The sequence below is a fragment of the Hypomesus nipponensis genome, chromosome 10, assembly GCF_054491055.1.
Source record: "Hypomesus nipponensis isolate SF chromosome 10, ASM5449105v1, whole genome shotgun sequence".
Taxonomy (NCBI): domain Eukaryota; kingdom Metazoa; phylum Chordata; class Actinopteri; order Osmeriformes; family Osmeridae; genus Hypomesus; species Hypomesus nipponensis.
The window spans coordinates 5,417,994-5,440,799 of NC_140370.1; the positions used below are offsets into that span (position 1 = coordinate 5,417,994).

Sequence of the window (22,806 nt, forward strand, 5' to 3'; positions counted from 1 at the left end):
GGAAAGTAATAAAGTAGCATATTCATTATAGATTGTTTTGATTGGTCCTCATATATGCACCCAAAAAATAAATAATAAAATCTGGATTAGGCTATAATTCAACGTTACAATTTAACAATTCTTTGTCACTGGCACTGATCTTGCAATTATGTGTTTGTGGACAATGGTGGTTTACCAGAGTGAAAACGGAAAATGTCAATACCAATATTGGGCGCGCCATTTTAATCCACCATTATTATGAGTTGTATCAACAATTGTGATTTATTATTAACCCAAATCTAATACCTTCTAACTAAATAGATTGTAATTAACTCGGGATATTTCATACCACCTAGTTGGATAAAACTATATTTTTCTTTGGGGGGCAAAGTTTTACTAGGGCATCAATAAATACGACATCAGTTGCTGTTTATGTAATAAAAGACAACATTATACCAAACCGTTTGGAGACTGTGAACTTTTTGTAGTAAGGGAGGTTTGTAAATCTAAACGTTACATTGGAATTTGACAGTATTGTTGTTCGTGTACCCTCTCTTATCAATGGTTTAGTCCGCACAGACCACTGAGGAAAATGGCGACTGTGCAATGGATGGAAGACGAAAGTGAGAAATAATTCAATGCAGCGGTTAAAGTGCACATTGACTGTATTTACATCGTACAGAGGTGATGTTGACTATATTCTTCTACAATGTAGTCATGTGTATTATTGCCAAGGCATAGCTGATGTTTTTATGGTATTGGTTTTAGTATTGAACATAAAAAGACTCGTTAGCTAGCCATCTACTGCAAGCATCTAACAACACATCATCATGATTACCGAGAAAAGGCTAGCCTGCTTCGCCTTCAGCTAGCTGGAGCACCTTTGCCTACTTGGGCTCTAAAAAAACCCTTACTAGCTTGCCGTTCTTTTGAACGCAGAGGTTGGGATTCCATTAATTGTACCAAGTGGGTCAGTTTAGCTAGACACAGTTCTGAAAGTTTCTACCTTGCCAGAATGTATTGCCGAGCTGCTTATCAATAGCTATTAACATTAATTATTGGCCAATTTTACGATTGCAAATGCGTTATTTTGTTGAGGGCTGCCATCAATGTCATTTATTATCTTGCTTACGTGATTGACAGTCTCTGCGTGACATATGACAAAGGCTATCTTCAGCTACTATCACAATCGGTGTCTAGCTACAATGTATGCCTGAAATGATGTCCCTCTGGTGTGTAGAAAGGATTGTTTGGCAATCATGACACTTGTTGTGTCATTGATTTCCCTGTTGATCTGATAACTAGTTATCAAACCAACTTGAAATGTAATTAGCATCTTGGTAGGTGGCAGGATGGTGGATGACTACCACCTGTCATGATAATGCTATTCCTCAAATGTATTCAGATGTAATTTAAATACTAGGTGTTTTAATAGTAGCGTTGGCATTGTACAGGCTGTGGCTATTATTGGTCAATCAGGAGTTAGGTTGATGTAAGGTAGCCTTACCATGAATAGTAGCCTCTTCTATTTTAGAATCTTGTCTTGGCTTTTTATGAGACTATATTTTGCTCAAATTGCCTCCACCTCTTAGTTGTTTGATCTCAGAATGGTCATAACATTTTTCATAATTGTAGAAACAAGACCATGCTATGTAATGTTTTATTTTCTCACAATATCTATGTGTAGTTCATTTATTCTTCTCCGGCACTATGAATAAGCATCCTAACAGTAGTCTATAACAGCATTCTCATGGTTCCATCTGTTCTTTTCTAGAGCCCATTCAGAGTCATGTCTGATCTTACTGGTATGGATGAGGAAGACAAAGATGCAGATCCTGTTATGAATACCTTGGATCTCCTTCAAGAACCATTAAGAAGCCAGATGTCCTTGTTTAAGAGCAATGCCTGTAGATTGTCAATGGAGCAAAATCCCATTGCCTACATGAACACTTTTGACAGGCACCAGTCTTCAGTGACACAGAATAGCAGTGTTCTTGATGTTCTCTCAAACACAGATATGTTGTCTGGAGGCCCTATGGTAAATGGACCATCTTCACACCAAGCTTTGGAGTCAGTGGATCTCCAAAGCTTGTCAACCGAAAAGGAGGAGGAAAAGAGTATCACTCAGTTGAAAACTGTGCAGAACATTGACACTACAGGAATATGGGGCTTTGATGTGGAATCATCAGAGAGCTCATTAGACAATTATGATAGTGCCAATGACCTTAGCTGGGACCCTCAGCGAGAATTCATGCAGTTCCTGTGGGAAAACCATGATGATTCCCCTGCGGAGGATGGGCCAGAACCAGAACTCACTCCCCCTGCCAGCCAAAAAAGGAGGAAACGCAAAATGGACATGGTGGTGATGGTAGATCCTTCAGAGGATCTTTACCCTAATTTGAGCTTGAAGTCAACAGAGGTCATATCAGATGAGGATAGTCAAGCAGACCCAGTACCCATCAACACATTACGAAAATTAAGGAAATGTTCAAAGCCACAATCACCCACAGGGAAGAAAGCACAGCATCCCAATGGAACTGCTGAGTCTGTCCAACTTAAGTACAGTGTCCCAGTCAGAAATCTCCATGAAAAAAGCAGGCTTGTCTCGCCGAAGAGGAATCCATCAACAGACTCATGTTCAGAGGAGGAGCCACTGTTTTTCCCATGTACAAAATGCACCATTCATTTCAAAGAGAAAAGTCACCTACAGCGGCATATGAGATGTCACCCAGATCCACCCAGTCAGATCAGCATGCCAAAGCCTTTTATTTGCAAAGAGTGTGGACAGTCTTTTCGCAATAGCAACACACTTTTGCGGCATATGACCATACATGAGGAAAGAAGAGAGAAGCTAATAGAGGAGATTAAGGGGATGAATGACTTGAAGGATGAAGGTAAAAACGCTAGGTTACAGTGCCCTCAGTGCAACTTTGGGACCAATTGTGCAAATACTTTTGTACAGCATGCAAAGACTCATGAGAAAGACAAGTGGTACTATGACTGTGAGAAGTGTAACTTCTTGGCTGCATCTATGTTTGAACTCGAGAGACATATGAGCAAAGAGCATAGCGTTTGCAAAGACCAGGAGGAGACAGAGAAGCACAGTATATTCATGCCATGCAATGACGAAACACCTATTTCTTTCTCCTGTACCATTTGTTCCTACAGCACCACAAGTAAGAACGTTTTCAAGAATCACATAGGGCTTCGTCATCATCAGTCATATGCAGAATATGAAGCTTTGCAGAATACCGAAACAATTGCAGAATCAACTTCTAAGCAGCATTCACTAAGTTGTAAAGCCCCTTTAGTAGATTCATGCTCTTCGGCATTAACATCTAAATTCTGTAGAGAAAACAAGACTGGTGTAAAGAAAAATAATTCACCCTGTGAACCTAATGATATATCAGATTTATTCAAGAAGGACAACATTGTAAATAGAGTACGAAATGACGTCAAAACTCAGATAACCGAGTCAAAACTTGACAAATCAATAAATATTCTCTTGTCTCGTCAAAAAAGACGCGATGAAACTCTGCAGGAGGAAAAACCTGATGTCACCACTGAACTTTCTGTGTTCCAAGATGTTAATGGTGAAATCAATGATGGTGATTTCAAAGGGGTATTGGCAGTACCTTCTGAAAATTCCAATTGTTCTTCAAATGGACACAAACGTTTTTCATTTTCCAAGCTGGACAAAAGGGTATCAAATTCTGGCTATGATGCCAATAAACACAACAGTAAGGATGTTTCTAGACAGGTTTTTGAACAGAAGGTTGGAAAGAAGTACCCTTCCAAAAGAAAAATGTCCACCCCTTATCGCAATGCTGTTGACCAAGAGTCCTGCTTTATCATATCCAGATATATGCCAAGTCCAAAGAGGCAAAACATGGTGGAAGACATGGAGGACAGCGATGAAAAGGAAGCTTTGCCATTAAGTGACTCCAAATTATATACCAGTTCCCAACTTCTTCACAAAACTGAAATTAAGCAAGAGACCTCAGACATTGGTAGTACTTTCAGCAGAAGAATGTCAGTAAGGGGGACATCTGAGGGCTCATTGGAAAAAGTTTTGATCTTGAAAACTGGGAGCAATTGTCAACAAAAGCCCGTTGTCAAAGAAGAACGCATAGAAACACAGGTGTTCGAACAGACCTTCGAGTCCAGCTCAGTGCCATATAATAACTTTACTGATGCTGATTTGTCTACTTTAGACATGGAGCGAAAGACTTGCCCTTACTGTCCTGCAGTTTTTGAGTCAGGTGTGGGATTATCCAATCATGTAAGAGGACATCTGCACAGGGTTGGACTGAGTTACAATGCACGTCATGTGGTACCACCAGAACAAGTGGCTTCTCAAGACAAGAGGCCTCGAATTCGGCGCAGGATGGCAGCAATCAGGCGATTAAAAAAGGGTACAGCAATTTCACCATCTGTCTTTCTTCAGGTTAAACTCACATTTGTCAATGCTTTGCTGGAATGCTTTGTCAAGTAAAAATAATACTCTGTTATTCTTTGTTTTAGCATTTAGGTTGGAATCTTCTGGGTCTGTAAGCTCTCATTCCTGTCCATTGTGTGGAGACTCTTTTGACAACAAGACTGGACAGTCTAACCACATACGAGGCCATCTGAAACGCCTTGGTAAATCCATCTCAACCAAGAACAAGTCCCCCCTATGTTTGCTTCGGGAACTTATGCGCGACAAGAAAGAGTTCCAGAGGGCACTCCAGATTGTAGGCAGGAAGCGTAAGCCCTCACAAGGCCTCAAGGCCATTGCAAAGCAGGCTGGTGTTGACTGTCTGACATCTCCATCTGTTGGAATTTCAAAACGTAATCCTATTCCGAACCTCTACAATGATGCCAAATCGGTGCTGCCCACATTTTCATTATTGCCAGAGGCATCTTTAAAGAAGCAGGTAGAGACTAAGTTGGAAGTTAAAGGTTCTCTCTCGAGTGCCTTGATAGGTATTTTGAAGAAGAGGAAATGTCAAGACGACAAGTTGAGGACTTCTCAAACATCAAGAAATGCTTTTGTAGGTCCTTCCACAAGCGCACACAGTACAGGATCACGACCCACCACAACACTGCCAAACTCAACATCTGGTAAGACATATGATTGGACAGTGCAACCATGACTGGCTTCTGCTAAATGTGTACATCTGTATGTCTACATGATTAACCACTGATGAGATTTTGTCTTTTAATTGACAGAGAAAGGAGAATTTAACAGAAAGGTGTGTGTCCATTGCAACGCAACCTTTCACAGTGGAGTTAGCTTGTCCAATCACTTGCGGGCATATGCAAAAAGAAAAAGGACTGCATTACTTGAAGGAACAAGTAAGTGTGTTTTCATCAGTATTGGAAGGAAACCCTAGTTAATGGATTTCTCTGCAATGCCATTGAACTGCAATATAAAATTATTACTCTTAATTATTGATCTCTGTGATTTCAGCATTTGACTGTAAACAAAGGAGGCAAAGGTCTAGGCCAGGTTCCAAGAAGAAGATATCTCCTGTGCCACACACACCTGAGGAGATGTATAGACTCACATGCAGGTATTGCAGTCTATTTTTATAAAAGCTGGATTACAGTTTCTGCAAACTGTTGAGTGTTGGGAAGTGCTTGTGAAAAAGATGTCACTGTTTAATAAACATCATACTGATTGGCTTGAAGAATGACCTGAGACTTGTTCCTTGTCCCACAAAACATCAGTACTGCATCATGCCATCACATTCTTTTTGTGGATAATGTACAATACAAATCAAAATATACATTAAAGAAGGATCAAAATGTTGCGATGTCCATATAGTGAACATTGCCATGTGTCAACCTATTGTAACTTGTCATGATTATTTTGTACGCAAATAATGACATCCAATAAATACGTTTTTTGAACCTAGTACATTGTAGACAGAATGTTCACATTTCTTCTCTCATACAGGTTCTGTGACCTAGTCTTCCAGGGTCCCTTGTCGGTCCAGGAGGACTGGATAAAGCATCTCCAGAGGCACATCATGAACACTAGTGTTCCACACACTGGTGCTAGCATGGTGGAGGTCACCTCCTTGCCGCAGGACCCCCCCTCTCCTACCACTGACCAACAGAACCTCCCACTGACCACCCACACTGCCTCCTAAGCCATTGGGACCTTTTAAACTTACTCACTAAATTGTATGTGCGTGTATGTACCTGGGATGTTATTTCACCAGTTTTTACATTTTATAATTGAGCCCAACAGACAAGGAACCATACATGCACACTTTCATTCTCTTTATTAGCTATAACACTCTTGAGGTCAAATCGGACATGAAATGTACAGTACATTGTCAACAATGTTAAGTATAATTTACATTGACTTTTAAATAAAGAATTGTCTTTCCACCAAATGTGTTTCAAAAAAGCACACATAGTAAGGATTCAACATCAGGTCGTTAAAATGTTATATACCCATCCTTTTACAAATGCATTTAAAATTTTGGGAAATTGTTACACACTTGCATCTTTTGAATATGATTTGAAGTAGGCAGACCATTTTAACGTGTTAATGCAGTAACGTAGTGTAAAATCCATTTTTGACAAGGACAACTTTTACCTCAAATTTCTCATGAGTCTTTGTTCATTTGGTCTAGCCTGGGAGCATTCATTCCCTTGTTTAAATATTCAAATTTTTACTATACATAGAAACTAAATGTGACTAATACAATCTTGTTTGTATTTTGAAATGTGTTCGAACCATGACTATTTGTGGTTTCTTGGATAAAGGATCCCTACAAAAAAATGACTAATCTACCTGAAAGTTGACAATACTGTATACAGCCAAGCTGGAAGGTTATGACGAGAACAAAAAGAGCAACAGACATATGCCAGGTTACGATGGAAATAGTTTGTTGCAATAACCGTTATCTGCATTATTTCAACTATACAGTTTGTGTTCAGTCAACTTTTGCTCACTATGCAGTCATAACATTGATGACTGTGGCCCTTCATCAAGAACTGTCATCTATATTTAATGTTTTTGACTGTTCAAAAAATTATGTTGTGTTAAATAATTTATGTTTAAATGTATATCATACAAATATGATGCTGAAAACATTTTTGTGACGTTCTGAATGATAAAACAAAGCTTATGGCTCATTGATTTACTGTTTCATCTGTTAACCCTTAAACTTGAGATATATTATAAAGGCATAAAAGTAATAACATTTGTTATTCAAGACAAAAGTCAATATGACAAAGTACTTGAGCTAACAATTTCAATGTAACCCTCACAAAGCACAGAAAACTGCACATCACATTGACATCAGAAATGTTGTCCATTTTGTCCGTTTCCAGAATCTTTTTGATAATCAGCTGTAAGAGGGTTCATGTTCGTTTCCTCATATGGATCTTGTTCACTCCCACTATTCAAACGGATCTTTACCCTGTTTCAAATATTTCCATTTCAATGTTGTCAACAAAACTTGTTACAACTTGTGTGTAATATGTAGAAGGAATTCATTCACCTACCTCAAGGAATTTAGCATACTGATGTGTCAGTTGTTTCATCATGGTTTTAGCCCTAGTGAGGCAATCATCTTTCTGCTTCACTTTAAACACCTTAAGTGGAAAACATTTGCAGATAGTATCATGATGTATACTTAATAACTACATGTCTTCACAAGATCAGAATTCAAATCAAACACAATCCAAGACCATAAATACATGCTTTAATCCATTTCAGCAAACACTGAATTAATCATTAAACAATATTAAGATTCTGTGGTATGCTATTACGGTGGGAGCATCCAAAATGTCTCCTACCGTTTTGTTCCTCAAATGTTCCTGAGAGTTGATGTGATTTTGTACAGAGGACACAGACATGGATATGTAAACTTTACACGGTCCACAGTGGAGCATCTCCACTTTTCTCATGTGGTCTTTCTTACATAATGCTGAGGACAAAAGAATGTAATGTGTAAAGAAACCATCTCCATTCTCAGATAATGACACAGTTGATTACATGGACACAAAATGAATAAATAGGGGAATATAGGCATCTCTCAAACATGTTTTACAGGAAATATTTATTCACCAAAAAAAGAAAGGAAATACAGTACCATCCAAAGTGCCAGCATCCATCACTTGATCACCTTTCCGGACTTTGTGCAGCATGGACTCCTATTGGGAAGATAGTCAACATCAAAACAGGTACTTTCAATACCTTATAGTGGAGAGAACTAGCTGACTTGCTTTCCGTACCTGTAAAAACGCAATAGCCATGTCATCATACTTGTTCTGCAATTGAATATGCTCAAGGGTCTCCCAGTGACTCCTGCACTCTAAATGCTCCTCAAGGGATTTAGCTTCAGACAGCTCAACCTCACACAGATCACAGGAAAAGGGACTGCTGAAACAGAAACAAGAAGAAGAGACCTGTTCAGTCGGTGCAATAGCCTATAACCAGTTGTCTATAGTAAATGATGATAGATTTGGATTTGAAATAACAGTGTTCTGACCTCTCAATCTCCTCAGTGGGGCCTCTGCTTCTCTTTCTGGAGACTTTTAAAGGAGTGTTGCTCTGGTCCCCACCTAAAAATGAAACAGGCATACATTCAGAAATGTTACATATCAACTCCCTTTTCTGTGCAGAATGTCAAAATGTATTTACCCAATTGTTATTTATAAACAAACACAGGACCTGAGAGGACTTTGAAGGTACACCTTGTTTATCTGTCCAAATATGTTTGACAGTAGATATGGTTAACATTTTACCTGTAGCACCAAATCCTGATTGATGCTGATAGTCAACCTCTAATCTGGGTAGAGGATCAGTTGCTCTCTATGGGTAAAACCATCACAGGTTAAATAGGGCACATAGCTAATTGCTTTACCAACATGGTCATAGGGGTTTATAATTCCAGCAGTAACTGAGGTTTCAGGTTGAACGCTTTATAGACAACAGGATTGCTATGATCATAGCTATGTCTAATGTCCCCATGGCAATCTTAATTAAGTACAACTTTACTGTACTGAAACGATCATATTAGTCAAGGAGAATATTCCGTTTTTTTCATCAGTATTGCTCCGAAACAGAATAGTATGTGCACGGGAGGCATCAACTAGTACCTTCCTCTCACCTCGATGTCAGGGATGACGGCAGAGGAGGTTTCTACCCCGTTCACTCCTCGTCCTCCATAAACATTCTGGGGGAAAAGTGGGGCCCCTGGCGTGGCCCTTGGCTGGGTTGAGGGGCCATGGCCATGGCTTGACTGGTCTGGTCTGGAGCCAGTCCTCGAGTATGTGGAGTCCCAAAGAAAGTTTTCCTGACGTCCTCTGCTTAACGGAGTGCCTTCATAGCCATGTCTATAATGACCTCGCTTACTGACATGTCGATGTTCCTCATTACCCTCCGATTCAGATTCTGAAGAGCCAGGTTCATATGGGTCGTAAAGCTCACCCCTGGGGAAATTATATGGGCATCAAAGAGTGTATGCAACCCAATCTCTAGTGTACTCTTATCACTTTATACACAATGTGCTCCTTTAAAACGAATAAAAACAAAGACTGTGAGTTATTAAATGTTGTGTAGAACTAGATAAATAAAAAACATACAGGTAAGTTCCATACCTTTCAGGGCTGTTATTGTTCTGGGAGTTAAACGACGATGGGTTAAAGGTTGGGTGTCTTGTGGAATGAATATAAGCAGAGCTTGTAGCTGTTCTATTGAATCAAGAAAAAGAAGAGAAGGATATCCATGTTTTTTGACAATCATTAATTATATAAATAACTGGACAATTATGTTTATGGCGTAGCCAACTGGCTAATGTGTTTGAGGGACTTGCCTACTGTTCCTCCGCGGTATACAAAGCTTGCTAGTCCTACAATTATTTGTTGTTGTTTAATGGTCTCAAATTATCTAGCTAGCTCGTTAGCACAAGACTGATTGTCAACAACAGATCCAAATAAAAGACTGTAGCAAGCTATAACATTATTCATACGTGTACCACAAGCTAACAACTCTATAAGAAGATAAGCTTTCGTACACTGTACACACATTCAGCCATCTAGCTTTCTTTAGTACCTTTCAGGGGCATACCGATCGGATGAATCGACCCCCTTCGGTGGCCCATAAAAAGAGTCGTGATTTCGGCGAATCATTATAATTCACAGTTAGAGTTGAATAGACTAAATGTACATTCTGAAGTTAGGCCTACTTAAGTGAAGTAAGCTTCCAAGCCTGCTTAGGAACTACTAGATCAAATGACAACTGTTCATTATCAAGCCAGAGCTTCTGTGAATGCAGCCTTAATAAAGATCTAATTTCCGGTATTCTTTTGGTTTAAAAAATTTCAAAATAAATGTCACGAGACAAAATCGATGCATGCATGGATACATTTACTACAGCCTCAATTGATGACTGGTGTTGAAAAACTTGTCTCTGGACCCTGTGAGATATAACATGGGTCATCTGATTTTTCCATGCACGTCATTGATGCATAAAAACGGGATACCAAATACTAAAATGTTCTGAAATTCATATTGTCAAAGATTCAACTTTTCACTCAAATTGTTACTGGTATTATCATTTGTAATTAAAAGGAAATGTGTGTATTAGGCCTACATAAGAAGCAAATGCAAAATAGAAAAATTTAGATTTATGATCTCAGACTTTTTGACCCTACTGTAGGCTATATCATCGTCTGTTTTTGTTGTAAATATTTGAAAACGGTATTATAAGCATTGAAAGTAGTATATTCTTTCTAAAAACGACCCCAGTGCCTCCTGTTGTTGGTGTGAGAATAAGTTTAAATTTTTCAATTTTGTTTCTTTGGATATGCTCTAATTCTGAAGTCGAATTCACAAAACCGTAAATGCGACAACAAAGCGAAAAAGAACTTTGAAGCAGTCTCCTATTCTGGATAGTACGACTACTGCCACCTATTGTTTAGGAGTGTACCTTCTGAAATCGACCCGATATCAAGTTACGTTACAAGACCTGCAGTATTCTTCCATATTGTTCCAATACTCATTTTAGACATGCTGTCAAACGAAAAAACCCTTTCGAACCGCAGTGTTGGTAATCCAATTTTTTTTTGTTAAATCCATGTTGTTAATACTCACGCACGGCTAAAAATCTTTGGAAAATAGGTAAATCTTGAATAATTATAATACGGGTTATTTTGCTAGTGGTTATAACCACACGTTTGGTTATAAAACACGTTTGTTGAATTTTGTGATGCATGAGCCTTTTCGAGTAAATCTGACACTGTGTTTCATAATTATCCATGTTAATAAAACACTTCTAGCATTTGAGGAAACCCCAAAAAGAGTAAAATCTCCTACTCATAACTTTTTTACTGGAACGCACTTTTTGCAGATAATAAGGAGTGGGAGCTGAAATTGCAAATGTAATTGCACTTCAACATTGCCTAATCTTTATATCTGCTGTAAATACTTACTGTAACTAAGTAATCAATTATTGGTACAGATTTGTGTGCTGTCAGTAAGCTACACAAAAGATCTTTATAGTAATGGATTCAAATAAATACCTTAAATAAATGACAAGCAACATTACAGAAAGTGCATCTAAAATCAATCTTTATTGATCCATACATTTATGGATTTAAGAGTATTATGATCAGTAATGAGCAATGGTAAAGCTTGTGTACCTGTGAACACTTACATACAGAAATACAATCAATAGCATAAATGTGACTCCATTGTATAATGTATAGTAACTGGATCAATGTTTATCCTCATTTAAACTCTTTGGAAAACATGATAACCAAGTCCGATCAAATCTGCCTCCCTCTTTGACTGATCATATTTCCAACAGGAGTGTTATCCTTAAACATTCAATCTCTAAACAAACATTGTTCTTTGGGTTGCATTCCAATATAAAGCACACCATTCCTACCATGAGAGCCAGTTCAGCTGTATCTCCTTGCACAAAACACCTAAACTGAAAATGCTATCCTTAGGAGCTTCCGACGTCTTATCATCACACACCAACTGTCACACTGTCAAGATGCCATGACTACTAGATTTCACTGAGGGATCAAATAAATGTGGTGTTTGTAACACAAGTGAATTACTACTCAAAGGAGACCCTTTTTTTGTTTACTTTCTGAAAGATAAAAATTGTACTGTGGATAAGACTGAAATAATTTGGCCTAAAGTATGAAAGCTCTGAGAAATAGCAGCAGTTAAGGCAAAATATTGTTTCCCATGGTTATACCTGAGTATTATATACAATAAATGCTATATAAATCTAAAATAATTACAGCAAACAATATTAGAAAACCAAACAAAACACTAGCTATCAGCTATATCTTTAACATGACAGAAACTTGAATGTCAATAACTGAACTTAATTAGGACAATATAGTACAACTAAAACTATACATTTGAATAATCTGTAAAAGTTGCTACAGTTAATATTATTAATACAAATTAAGTAAATCCCTCCACAATAAGGGCTTGAAGGCTTAAACCTTTGGGGTGCTATTATTGTGATACTGTGCTATAAGCCACTAGCAAAGGACACATTGGTTTCCCGACTCATACTCTCTTTGACCTCCACAGGCAAAGCGTCAAAAAGGTGGTCCTCAACAATGAGGCTGTTTTTACGAAGAAGTCGACAATTCCCCAGTTGTGTGGGCAGGCGGTCTAGACAATTTCCTCTCAGCTCCAGCTGGGTGAGCTGCACCAGCTGCCCTACAGTCTCGGGCATTGTGGAAAGGGCATTGTTTGCCAGACACAAGACCTTCAGCTTTGTGCACCGGAACAGCTGTTTGGGAAGTATCTCTATCTTGTTTGAGTTGATGGCAAGGTGCTGGAGATTCTGCAGCAGACCTACATCTGGAGGGATCACTGTGATGGAGTTATGACTGATGTCCAGGTGCCGGAGCTTGGGGAGATGGAAAAGGGCCATGGGGAGGGTCTCCAGTTTGTTATGGGAGAGGTGCAATGACTCCAAACATTTGACCTGGCCTATGGATGCTGGAATGGTTATGATTTTGTTATGCCACAGTTTGAGGCAAGTCAATCTTTTGAGGTGCTGAAAGCTGATGACTTCCTCGATAGTGCGAATACTGTTGGATTTGAGGTCCAGCTCTTGAAGGTTTGTCAAGCTAAAAATAGCATGGGGGATTCTCTCCAATTCACAGTTGTGCAGCTCCAGCTCGGCAAGGTTTGTCATTTTCTTGAGGCTGTTTAGAACCAAAAGTTTTGTACCATCGTTGTGCACCACAAGTTTAATCAGGTGAGGAGACAGCTCAGTGAGGTTTGAGGGCATTTTGGTGAGGTTGCTCTTCAGGTACAATGTCTTGAGATGTCTTAAATCTCTAAGGGACTCCATTCCAATCATTTTGTTATTTTCAGAGCTTAAATTCCCAACTAAATTAAGCTCCCTTAAGCTTCTCAATAGATAAACCCATGCGGGAATCTCAGCAACATCTGTGAACTTCACATAAAGGCAGCGGAGATGGTCGCGAAGAAAGCCGAATGCTGTCTGCTCCACTTTGGCCGGGCAGTGGCAGAGATGTAGCTCCTGCAAACTAGTCATTTGTGAGAGCTTTGCTGAGAACCTGACCTCTGGAATCAGCTCCAGTTTAAGCACTTCCAGATCGGTGAGGTCAAACACTGCATTGGGGAGACCAGAGAGCATGAAAAGATGAAGCTCCTGCTGGTCTTGGGCATTTCGGGTTACATGTTGTCTCAGTTTCTCAAAAGTCCATTCATGATTCAAACTGATTTCTCTCAGTTTATTTTCACTGACCTCAGAGAGGAATACACCAAACCGTTTGGAATACAACTGGTCATACTGATCAACCATGTGTAAGAGGAAGGCAAAGTCATTCTTGACATCAGGAATGTCACTAAAGCTACTCTCCTCTCTGACTTTCTCAAATGAGTACTCTTTAAGGGGTCGCCTGAACAACCAAAAAAGAGTATACAAACATATCATCCCATAGATCATTATGAGAGCCATGTAGCTAATAAGAAGCTTTTTTAGCATAAAAGCCATGTTGTGTGTGCAAATAAACTGAGAGTATCCGGTTAAATTCTTAAATTCTTTGTCAGGTTTACATACATGCTTAAAATCAATAGATGCCATGAAGGTTGATGTGTAGGACAAGATCAAAATGAACTTGAACGTTTTGACAACTGTCTGGGCTACATAAAGCTTGTAGATAAAATCGCTGTCCTCCACATGAGCACGAAATTTCCTCACTTTTTCAAAAAGAGCTTTAGCCTGCTCTCCATCTTTTTTGTCCAGGATGGTCATGCTTGGGATCTCAGTGAGGGGCTTATCTGCCGAGAATTTCACTCCAGCCAGCATAGGAGTAGACGGGCTGTCGTTAGTCCCTTCTTTACCTTCCGATGACATCTGTTTTGGTGCTGAAGAAGTGCCTGTCAGTCTCTGTTTATTCTCCTCAGAGTCCTCACAAGCTGTTTCAGACAGAGCCTTTGTAGTCCAAGGAGATTCAAAGCACCGGCCCAAAATGGACACAAAGTGCTCTATCTTTGAACTTGTCTTTGGGTACTTAAACCAGAAGTTGCTGCTGACCATAAGCACAATGGTATGGATAAGAGTGAGGTAAGGGAAGTACTTGGAGTACCAGGGCAAGGCAACATGGTAACACATTTGGTTGACAAAAATGTACTGTTGATAATCTAAATTAGTTCTGATCCCCGTTGGCTCGGGTTGTCCAACTATTCTCTCCGCTTTCATGGCAGTATGTGTGTGAGTGACGTGAATCTCATGGACAGCACTGTCTGGTAGATCTTTTGTGGGCAGAGGGGCAGAAACCACTGTGGTCCTGCTGGCAGCCGATGGTGTACTTTCCAGTGGACTTTGTGTGGTGAAGGAATTTGAATATGCCGTCTCCTCCACCTCCTCCAGGCAAGGCAGGCAAGCCACCTGGTCCTTTGTGATCTGCATCGTCATGGCGAAGATAGCCAACATGAGCATGACCACCCCCAGGTAGTCCATGAACACATCCCACCATGGCTTCAGTATGCGGTAGGTTGGCTGGATGTCATTTAACGAGGCTACCTCTGTCAGGGTAAACATCACTGAAATTGAAGAATACAGAGTATTTAGTTTCAAATTAGAGCACTTTCGACAACAAAAGAAGGCATACTTAAATAAGAAAAGTAAACCACTTTTCAGATTAGACTTTTGTACGTTGTGTATGTGCAAATATATTAGCTTCATTAGAAAAATTGTAATTAACCATAGTTGCTAATGGGTTATAAATCTTCAACTATTCCACCAGTGTGACAGTATGTGTAGCTTGCTTCTATTCAAGACGTGAAAGCATTTTACAAAATCTACCTAGACTAGTTACAACATGTAGATACTGAAATGTCTGGCAGGATAATTTCAGATCATTGCTCACTTTAGAGTTCATACACAAACATGACCATGGTTGCATTCCTTTTGGCGCTGAAAAAACTTTTCAACATGCTATTTTTGCATTTCCTGTTGGGTGCCTGTAGTATCGTTTGTTTTGTTGGCTAAACTAGAGTGTTTCACTGGAGAAGATTTGAAAGTTTTAATAGATTGCCAGCTGACGGGAAAAGTTTGTATTGTGAGCTATTTTAACATTTGGGTTTGGTCAGTACAATGCAGACATTTTTAGTTTGAAACATCCTAAAAGTACCTGTAGCTATGAATATTTGATGTCTCTAGGCAACCAACAATTTTATATTCTGGTTTATCTACTGGATGATTTGGTGCAGGTCTACTAACTCTTGTGAGCAATTGAGAAGTTTGGCATGCACATGTTTCATTTGTAGGAGGGGTGCTAGTGGCCCTATTTCTATTTTTTATGTATTTCCTGGTTTTGCTTCTTAGGGGTGTAGCATCAGTTTGTTCAATAGTTACCGTCAACCACAAAACTTGGGGTTTGAAGAGATTGTTATGAGAGATTGTTATTAGACTGATACGTTTTCTCCTTGTGTTAGCCTTCTTATAAAATATGATTATTGTCAGGTGCATTGATCCAATGTATAAAGCGTTTTTCATTTAATAGTTTTTGAATAAGACTTAACATGCATAACATATTTGGTCATTTTGTGTAGCGCCATGCCAAAAGATACGTCACTTGAACATAGAGGCCTAAAAACAAGATGATGTTTTGACAGGGGGGAAATGGTTGGACAGAACCGGTTAAACAAAAAGCACTACATTATTGGGAATAGTCAACTAAGGAAAATGTAAAAAGACAATGAAATAGGCCTACAATTATACCGAGAAAATATCGAGAAGTCTTCCACAGGAACTTTTACATTCTTGTCTGAGGTCAAGTGACTCACTGTACATAGGTGACTAAAAAATAAGCATGTGCTCAACGTTAAACATTGGCAGTGCGCCTTTACTTATTTTACCAATTTGCTTAGCAGCGAGTGAGGCAATCTGTCTCTGCACAACCACACTGGTTATTTTGTAATCTAATAAAACATACTAAAGGCGTGACACTACTTTGTTCCAGAAAGTCTGTGAGGAAATAAAGATCTACCATACTTACTTTCCGTGGTTAGCTATCCTACGTTAACTTATTTGATATTTGTATTTTAAATTCCAGTTTTCTTCATGCTTTCAATATTGTAGCCTACGCATCAAGGAGTCGAAACATTTTCCCGTAACCATGCGATTGTCGGAAACATTCCCCACTGAGCTACAAAAGCTACCTGAGACACACTAGCTGCGGCGTGGTGAACAGCCAGGTCAGCCACCGTGCGCATGTAACTCCAAGAAAAGGGTGGTCCATAAAAAAAAAACCCGTTGAGAGCGTTATTAGCGCCGTTTCTTATTGGTGGGCATGGACTAGTTCAACGTCCGAAAGTCACAATTTGCTTATCTCACACGGCAACAGTCTCTATCAATGTCTCAGGCTCGGATGCAAGTCATTTTTAGATTTGGCTACGGTTAAGGTCGTGCCCTGACGTCTACTTTCTCCTGCAGCCCAGCTATGCGTCTGAGACTTAGAGTCGCATAACATATCAGGCACTCATGCAAATTGCTTAGTTAAAAAGTACACTGTGTTTATCACTTGTTGTGTCGATGCTACTGTGGGCTATAGCCAGGTACACCTGTGGTTTGAAATATCCGGTGAAGTCAATTTTTTGCTTATTGTCGAATAGGAATTTAGGACCCAGGGTGAAACTCTGCTGACTGAAGCCATGCTGAAGTTCCAGCTGTGTCTGGATTTGGTTGCTTGCTGTACCGAAACAAGGCAAAGAGGAAGTGTCTCCTGAGGTCAGTACAGGTTTTAACCGGTCCTGGCCAGATAATGTGATGAGAACAAGCAGCCCTCCTTCCAATTAAACCTGTAGTCTGTTCTCCGAGAAAGGAAATGAAAACATATGCATAAGGGAGTATGGAGGTAAACTAGCTTTAAGGTGTATTATATACAAAAGTCATACTGCAATACGTGCTACAGTGACCATTTACACATTTATCTTATATTAATTACACAACCATTTACACATTTATCTTATATTAATTACACAACCATGTGGCTGTTAAATACATGGCACTCTCCTACTGTTATTATACTGAACAAGGTTTATGGTTGTGTAACTGCTCTGATTCTATCTGCAGATGGGGTCAAACTCACAGAAATCTGACATATGGGGCATATGGCTGCGGATGAGGTGCAAACGATCATGGTCATTATGATACCTCCATGGGTTACAGTGGTGGGACTGGGTGTAGCCAACATGTAATTAGGCCTGTCTCCCAGGGGCGGCAGTAGACTTACCCAGATGTCCTAGCAACCAGGTCACTGTTGACAAAGGGCTGAATGCAAGGTAAATTATTCAAAATAGAGGCTCTCACCTTTCAACGAATAACGTGACTGTGCAATAACACACAAATCACTGTCAAGCTCTGCAGGCACACCTACCATTTGGATTGTCTTATGGAACATCTGAAACATATCTGTTCTTTATGAATTTGCATAAATGGCACAGTTGATAATAGGCCCATAAACACTCCACATCTACCCTTGGCAATTCATAACAGTCCCTAATATTGTTTCCTACTATAGTACTAAACACCAGCAAAATAATTCAGTAGTATGTATTTGTTTGCTGTATGTAGTATGTATGGAGTTTTGTATGCTGTTATATGACATAGTAAGACCTCATGTTGTCATACAGATAGGAATATTTACCCAAAGTAAGACTGGTATTCAATTAAGTATTGAAGAGTTTTTAAGTGTGATGTGTCTTGTCTCCAAAAGGACTAAAGAGATTCACTGTGTGGATAAACATCTAAGGAACAGTGTGACGTGCACAGGGATAGAAGCACAGGCTGGTACATAAAAACAATGCTGACTTCATAAGCAGGCCAGTGTGCTGACATACAGCAAGACTGTATTTGACTGTCTTAATTCTGATTGTTGAAGGCCACAGTGACACAGTCACATATCTTTTCATAGGATATCGTCACAGATGGTTTCACAATAACTAACTTAGTGTCATGCAATAAGCCAACATTGTTACACACAGCTTACACACAGTGAAACAGCTGAGGAGAAATTAAGGATGGTATTATTTATTTGTATTCTACTTTTCAGTAGAAAAAGTTGTGTTCATCTCCTTTTGCTTAAGTTGAGTTTGTTTTGCACACGATTTACAAGGACAGTCGTTTTGGACAACATTTAAGAATTACGTTTGGAATAAAATTGAACCTTCCGCTTTCCGTCCTCGTGTAAACACGTGAGCTGAAAACCCATAAATAGAGGGCGAGGAAGCCATTGTAGCTACAGGACAGTTTGCTGACAGAAATAAAGCGAAGTAACATGGCGTCGACGAGCCGGTGTGTACAATTCATGTTGTCTAACGTTAATGTAAAACTTACTGATTGGCACTTTTATGTCTACCTCACAGTTTATATACAAACTGGCCGTCGTTCTGATTTTGGCAATATTTAAACAGCTACTGCGCAAATTACAATAGCAAAATGTCGCTGACCGTCTCTTGTCAACATCATTACTATCGCTAACGTTAGCTCTACTGTAGCTAGCTAGCAGCTGCTATCTTTTACCTCCCGTCTCTGCAACTATTGTGGAGAACGTTAACTAAGATAATTGGATAATCCTTTTAAAATCTAATTTTAAATTGTTATTATGATGTACGTATGTGCGGAGATAACATTTACAGTTTGTGGCAAAATTACATGAAAATCAGTTTGAGGGCAAGCCACTAAATCTAGTCTACAGTACCTGTCCCGAAACTGATTGAGCCAGCTCCTTTACCTACATAGCTATTGGCATTGGTAATGACAATTTATACTGTGACCCTGTCTGAAATCCTTATCTAGCTGGGTAAATAATAAATTATACGTACATCTGTTGCTTGGTGTCACATTATGTTGAATTTTGGGCTGTTGCTGGGATGTGGGCTACATATCCAAGCTTCAAATGCGTTCTAGGCCACAACACCGGCAATATTCTGATCCTGGAAAGGAAACCCGTTCAGCTACTACTAGCCAACACACACACACACACGTACTTTGTTCGAGACATGCTCTTAGAGTGCATATGAACACGTTATTCAGAACTCAGTGTAGCTGGGCGGATGTTTAAGTGCAACATTTGATCAGTAATGTTGGCAAAAGCCTAAAACATCACCAGTGTCAAACCTTGTCAAGGTTACTTCAGGTGTGGTGTTGAGTGCCAGTGAATGATGAAGTTGCTCTTCGACACTGACACTTTAACTTAAAGGTCGCTTTCACAAATATTGTGAATATTCAAATCTAGGTAAAATAAGCTGATTCCACATATTGTATTGCTTATGAACAGGATTAGGAGTCAAGGGTTTGGCCAAGCAGCTGATCTCTGGCATATTTTCCTTCCTGTAGCGGAGATGCTCTTGCCCTTCCCAAGGTGCAATGTCCCAACCATCCAGATGCCCTGCTGGTGGAAGACTACAGGGCAGGAGACATGATCTGCCCTGAATGTGGCCTTGTAGTAGGTGAGTCAATGTCTTAACAACCTCACAGAAAAAGGCTATCTAGCTGGATGCTGATTCATGCATGAGGTCAACAGCATCACAGGTTAATAGGTTGCAACAGAGTTGTGTACATGAACATCACAACTACTAATGAGGCCTGAAGGAACTCAAAATCATTGGGGATAAAGTCATATGACGTCACATCAGTTCTATATTAGTAGGATTAATGTGTACAGGAGGCTCATAGGATTTAGACCAGAAATCTAATCCCTGACTCGGCAGTGTTTTCACCTGATAACATCATAAATGAGGAGGAAATACAGAGATGGACAAAGGAAAGTATCTAGTTGCTTCTAATGTGAAAAGGGCGCCATCTTCTGGTCATCCTGATAAGTGCAGGGCGTAATGCAATGGAGGAGAACAAAGGGGGAAAACCAACATTTGTTTTTATTACTGACTGCTGGCATGTTTGGTTCTTTTTAAAATGTTATGTCTTTAACTCTGTTTTCATACACATTTGAACATCTATTCCAAACTGTGTCCTGTCCTTAAAAGATAAGATAAGCAGAATACAAGTCAAGGGTGAGAGTGAGACTGATAAAGGGTATTATGGGAATCAACAGATAGGTTATATATATATATGAAAATGTAAGGAAGATAACAATACCTAAAAGCTTTGAATTGTTCCTCTAAAGGTGACAGAGTCATTGATGTGGGTTCAGAGTGGAGGACTTTCACCAATGAGAAAGCCACCAAAGATCCGTCCAGAGTGGGTGATGCTCAGAACCCACTGCTCAACGGAGGAGACCTGACCACCATGATAAGCAAGGTACCTCAGTGGGATGGCCTCCCAATCTAGCGCCACACAAGCTTGGCTCAAGCCATCTAGTAGAACGCAATGAAAAGTCCTGTTAGTGATTGCACAAGTGTGGTAGATATCCATGTTTTTTTTTTTTCTTCCTAATTTCAATTCCTCAAACAATGTCTGTCTCAACAGGGAACAGGAGCAGCTAGCTTTGACGAGTTCGGCAACTCAAAATATCAGAATCGCCGGACCATGAGCAGTTCAGACCGGGCCATGCTAAATGCCTTCAAAGAGATTACCACTATGGCAGATAGGATCAACCTGCCAAGAAACATTATAGTGAGTGGCATTAGTTTAGGAATATGCTATGTCATATACTGAATATTCACTGATGTCTATGGATCAATGCAGTTGACAATGCCATGATGAGTAGAAACCAATTTGTTCCTACTACCTAGAATAACATGTTATTTCTGACCTGCAGGACAGAACAAATAACCTATTCAAGCAAGTATATGAACAGAAGAGCCTGAAGGGACGGAGTAACGATGCCATTGCCTCAGCCTGCCTTTACATCGCCTGCAGACAGGAGGGAGTGCCTAGGACATTTAAAGGTATATACAGATCTGAACCTTTTATAACATTCTGAGAAAATAGATTGAATCCTATGAGAGTATAGTCCTGAAGTGATGATGTTCACCTCATTCAACCTCAAGTTGTCAAACCCACCCTATTCCTCCCCACAGAAATCTGTGCCGTGTCTCGCATCTCCAAGAAGGAGATTGGCCGCTGCTTCAAGCTGATCCTGAAGGCCCTGGAGACCAGCGTGGACCTGATCACCACAGGAGACTTCATGTCCCGCTTCTGCTCCAACCTCGGCCTGCCCAAGCAGGTTCAGATGGCGGCCACCTACATTGCCAGGAAGGCGGTGGAGCTGGACCTGGTGCCCGGGCGCAGCCCCATCTCTGTGGCCGCAGCTGCCATCTACATGGCCTCCCAGGCCTCCGCAGAGAAGAAGACCCAGAAAGGTGAGGAGGCTGTGGAGTGAGATGTAGGATGAGAGTTTCTGTTGGGCAGGGTGGGGGGGGGGAGTGACTGGTTACAGAAGTAACCATGCAAAAATACTCTTGTATCCTTTTTTTTAAGGTTGTTAATATGGATATTTTATTGTAGTGTAATATTTCAGTCGCTTTATGAGCAAAATACAGCAGTAGTCATTTCTTGCTTCTGGAATTTGAACAGAGATTGGTGACATAGCCGGTGTGGCGGATGTCACGATCAGGCAGTCGTATCGACTGATCTACCCACGCGCCGCAGACCTCTTCCCCCCAGACTTCAAATTCGACACCCCTGTGGACAAACTTCCCCAGCTGTAAGGACCGCACTCTAATGACACAACACTTTCTGCTGTATTTTTAGGGTCCTTTATTTTACGTTGGATTTCAAAGGTTTCTCTTTCTACCTTGTTTATTAAGACTTCAAGCCTTTGTCAAGGCACTTTTGCCAGAATACAGACAAGTACAGGAAACACATTCCAATACTCAAATTAAACAGATTTGCAGACTGTACTTACAGGATTTCATTTGAGTGTATATATACTGTATATATGTCCAAGTGAGAATGTAATTGATGCTTGCAATTTAGGCTGATTTCATACTGTATACTTTCTTTTGTAGGAAATGAGCAGGTTCTATTTTGTTAGCTTGTTTGCATTGTACTAAGTAAATTAAAAATGAAGTGCTTTTCAGAAAAGCATAATGAAACACCATGTGAACTGAATATTAAACTTTGTTTACTGAACATTTTATGTTTCTTGTCTACGCCCACTATTTGGTTTAGAAACTCATGTTTAATGTCAGATACCTTTTGTAAATCTTGGAATTCAATTAAAAAATATTTCAAATATAATTTGTCAGCTGTGAAAAGGGCAATTACCTTACAACTCACTGTACTGCCAGAGGTATATCTGAAGACAATTTCCTTGGCCAAGGCTTAAACCTTCATCCACTTACCATGAATTTAAAAGTCATGATTTCCTGTTCTTTTCCAAAGCCAATGTGTTGGACATCAGG

General features: G+C 39.8%; 4 protein-coding genes across 5 annotated transcripts; 2 read left to right on the forward strand and 2 right to left on the reverse strand.

The window, feature by feature from the left end:
* The first annotated feature begins 530 nt into the window (after positions 1–530).
* On the forward strand, positions 531–7,117 carry znf644a (zinc finger protein 644a). The gene is made up of 6 exons (XM_084706921.1): positions 531–663; positions 1,754–4,394; positions 4,504–5,082; positions 5,191–5,316; positions 5,432–5,534; positions 5,921–7,117. Exons 2-6 carry the CDS (start codon positions 1,769–1,771, stop codon positions 6,114–6,116), a joined length of 3,630 nt encoding a protein of 1,209 aa, XP_084563047.1. The 5' UTR covers positions 531–663; positions 1,754–1,768; the 3' UTR covers positions 6,117–7,117.
* On the reverse strand, positions 7,101–10,278 carry znf326 (zinc finger protein 326). 2 transcript variants are annotated; one of them, XM_084706931.1, is made up of 10 exons: positions 10,040–10,278; positions 9,586–9,678; positions 9,096–9,417; positions 8,731–8,797; positions 8,475–8,547; positions 8,218–8,362; positions 8,076–8,136; positions 7,780–7,910; positions 7,486–7,575; positions 7,101–7,400 (listed from the first exon to the last, which is right to left on the reverse strand). In XM_084706931.1, the coding sequence occupies exons 1-10, from the start codon at positions 10,114–10,116 to the stop codon at positions 7,380–7,382; spliced, it is 1,080 nt and encodes a 359-aa protein (XP_084563057.1). In that variant the 5' UTR covers positions 10,117–10,278; the 3' UTR covers positions 7,101–7,379. The 2 variants fall into 2 exon arrangements, with proteins under 2 accessions (XP_084563057.1, XP_084563056.1); XM_084706930.1 differs by having other exon boundaries at positions 8,218–8,365.
* Positions 10,279–11,539: 1,261 nt separating this feature from the next.
* On the reverse strand, positions 11,540–16,936 carry lrrc8da (leucine rich repeat containing 8 VRAC subunit Da). Its single transcript, XM_084706924.1, has 2 exons — positions 16,497–16,936; positions 11,540–15,039 (listed from the first exon to the last, which is right to left on the reverse strand). Coding segments are annotated over exons 1-2 (2,559 nt in total). The 5' UTR covers positions 16,498–16,936; the 3' UTR covers positions 11,540–12,481.
* Positions 16,937–18,668: 1,732 nt separating this feature from the next.
* gtf2b (general transcription factor IIB) lies at positions 18,669–22,642 on the forward strand. The gene is made up of 7 exons (XM_084706932.1): positions 18,669–18,793; positions 19,838–19,950; positions 20,625–20,758; positions 20,927–21,073; positions 21,219–21,348; positions 21,481–21,762; positions 21,977–22,642. Exons 1-7 carry the CDS (start codon positions 18,777–18,779, stop codon positions 22,108–22,110), a joined length of 957 nt encoding a protein of 318 aa, XP_084563058.1. The 5' UTR covers positions 18,669–18,776; the 3' UTR covers positions 22,111–22,642.
* The last annotated feature ends 164 nt before the right edge of the window (positions 22,643–22,806 follow it).